The 704-nt window shown below is 56.1% G+C and overlaps 1 protein-coding gene across 1 annotated transcript in view; it reads right to left on the bottom strand.

The window, feature by feature from the left end:
* The window catches only part of BAG2 (BCL2 associated athanogene 2), a 26275-nt gene that overhangs the window by 24907 nt on the left and 664 nt on the right, over positions 1-704 (bottom strand). Inside the window, 1 exon segment of the mRNA XM_025204488.1 lies at positions 608-699. Coding sequence (XP_025060273.1) covers positions 608-699 — 92 coding nt within the window.

Genomic DNA, 704 nt, shown 5'->3' on the forward strand with positions numbered 1-704 from the left:
CACAGACAAAACGGAAATAAGATGTTTTGCAAGGGCGGGTGGAAGACCCCAGGGTGGGTGAAGTTTGGTAGCGACAAGAAGTAATGCCAACAGACAGGGAAGAGGTAACTTTTTTAACATTTTTCATGTTCCAAGCCAAATCGAGTCCAAATCCAAGAGTCAGTCCAGAACTGTAAGCGGCCCTAAACCGGCAAACATCCTCCACCCCCACCAAGGGCTTCAGATACTTCCAAAGTCTTTTGGGGGGCATCCTACGTGCAGGCCCAAGCCTGGAGGCTTGGGGATGGGCGGGGAAGAGGTGCCCACTCCTGCAAAGTGGGAGCGCGAGAAGGGGAGAGTGACATGATGAGACCTGCTTTTCTTTTACAAAGCTAGTCTGCCCACAATTAAGGGCTGTTAGTAATGTGAATTAAGCTGAAGAGTGAGAATTGCGACCAAAGCGTATATTTACTCCTTAAAATGTACAATAATATCTCATGCATGAAGCCGAGCCCTGAATAAAGAGCTGCGGACTAAGTGTGAGAGCTAGAGCTAGAGCCGGGCCGGGTGGCAGGAGCCCTCCCCTCCCCTCCCCTCCCCGCGCCGCGCCGCGCCGCGCCGCCCGCACCTGAGCTCCAGCTGGTCGAGGCGCTCGAGCAGGCGGCCGGAGCGGTCCGCCATGGACGTGGAGCGGTAGAAGCGGCCGCGGGGCTCGGCCGCCTTGG

The sequence above is a fragment of the Alligator sinensis genome, unplaced genomic scaffold, assembly GCF_000455745.1.
Source record: "Alligator sinensis unplaced genomic scaffold, ASM45574v1 scaffold482_1, whole genome shotgun sequence".
Classification (NCBI taxonomy): domain Eukaryota; kingdom Metazoa; phylum Chordata; order Crocodylia; family Alligatoridae; genus Alligator; species Alligator sinensis.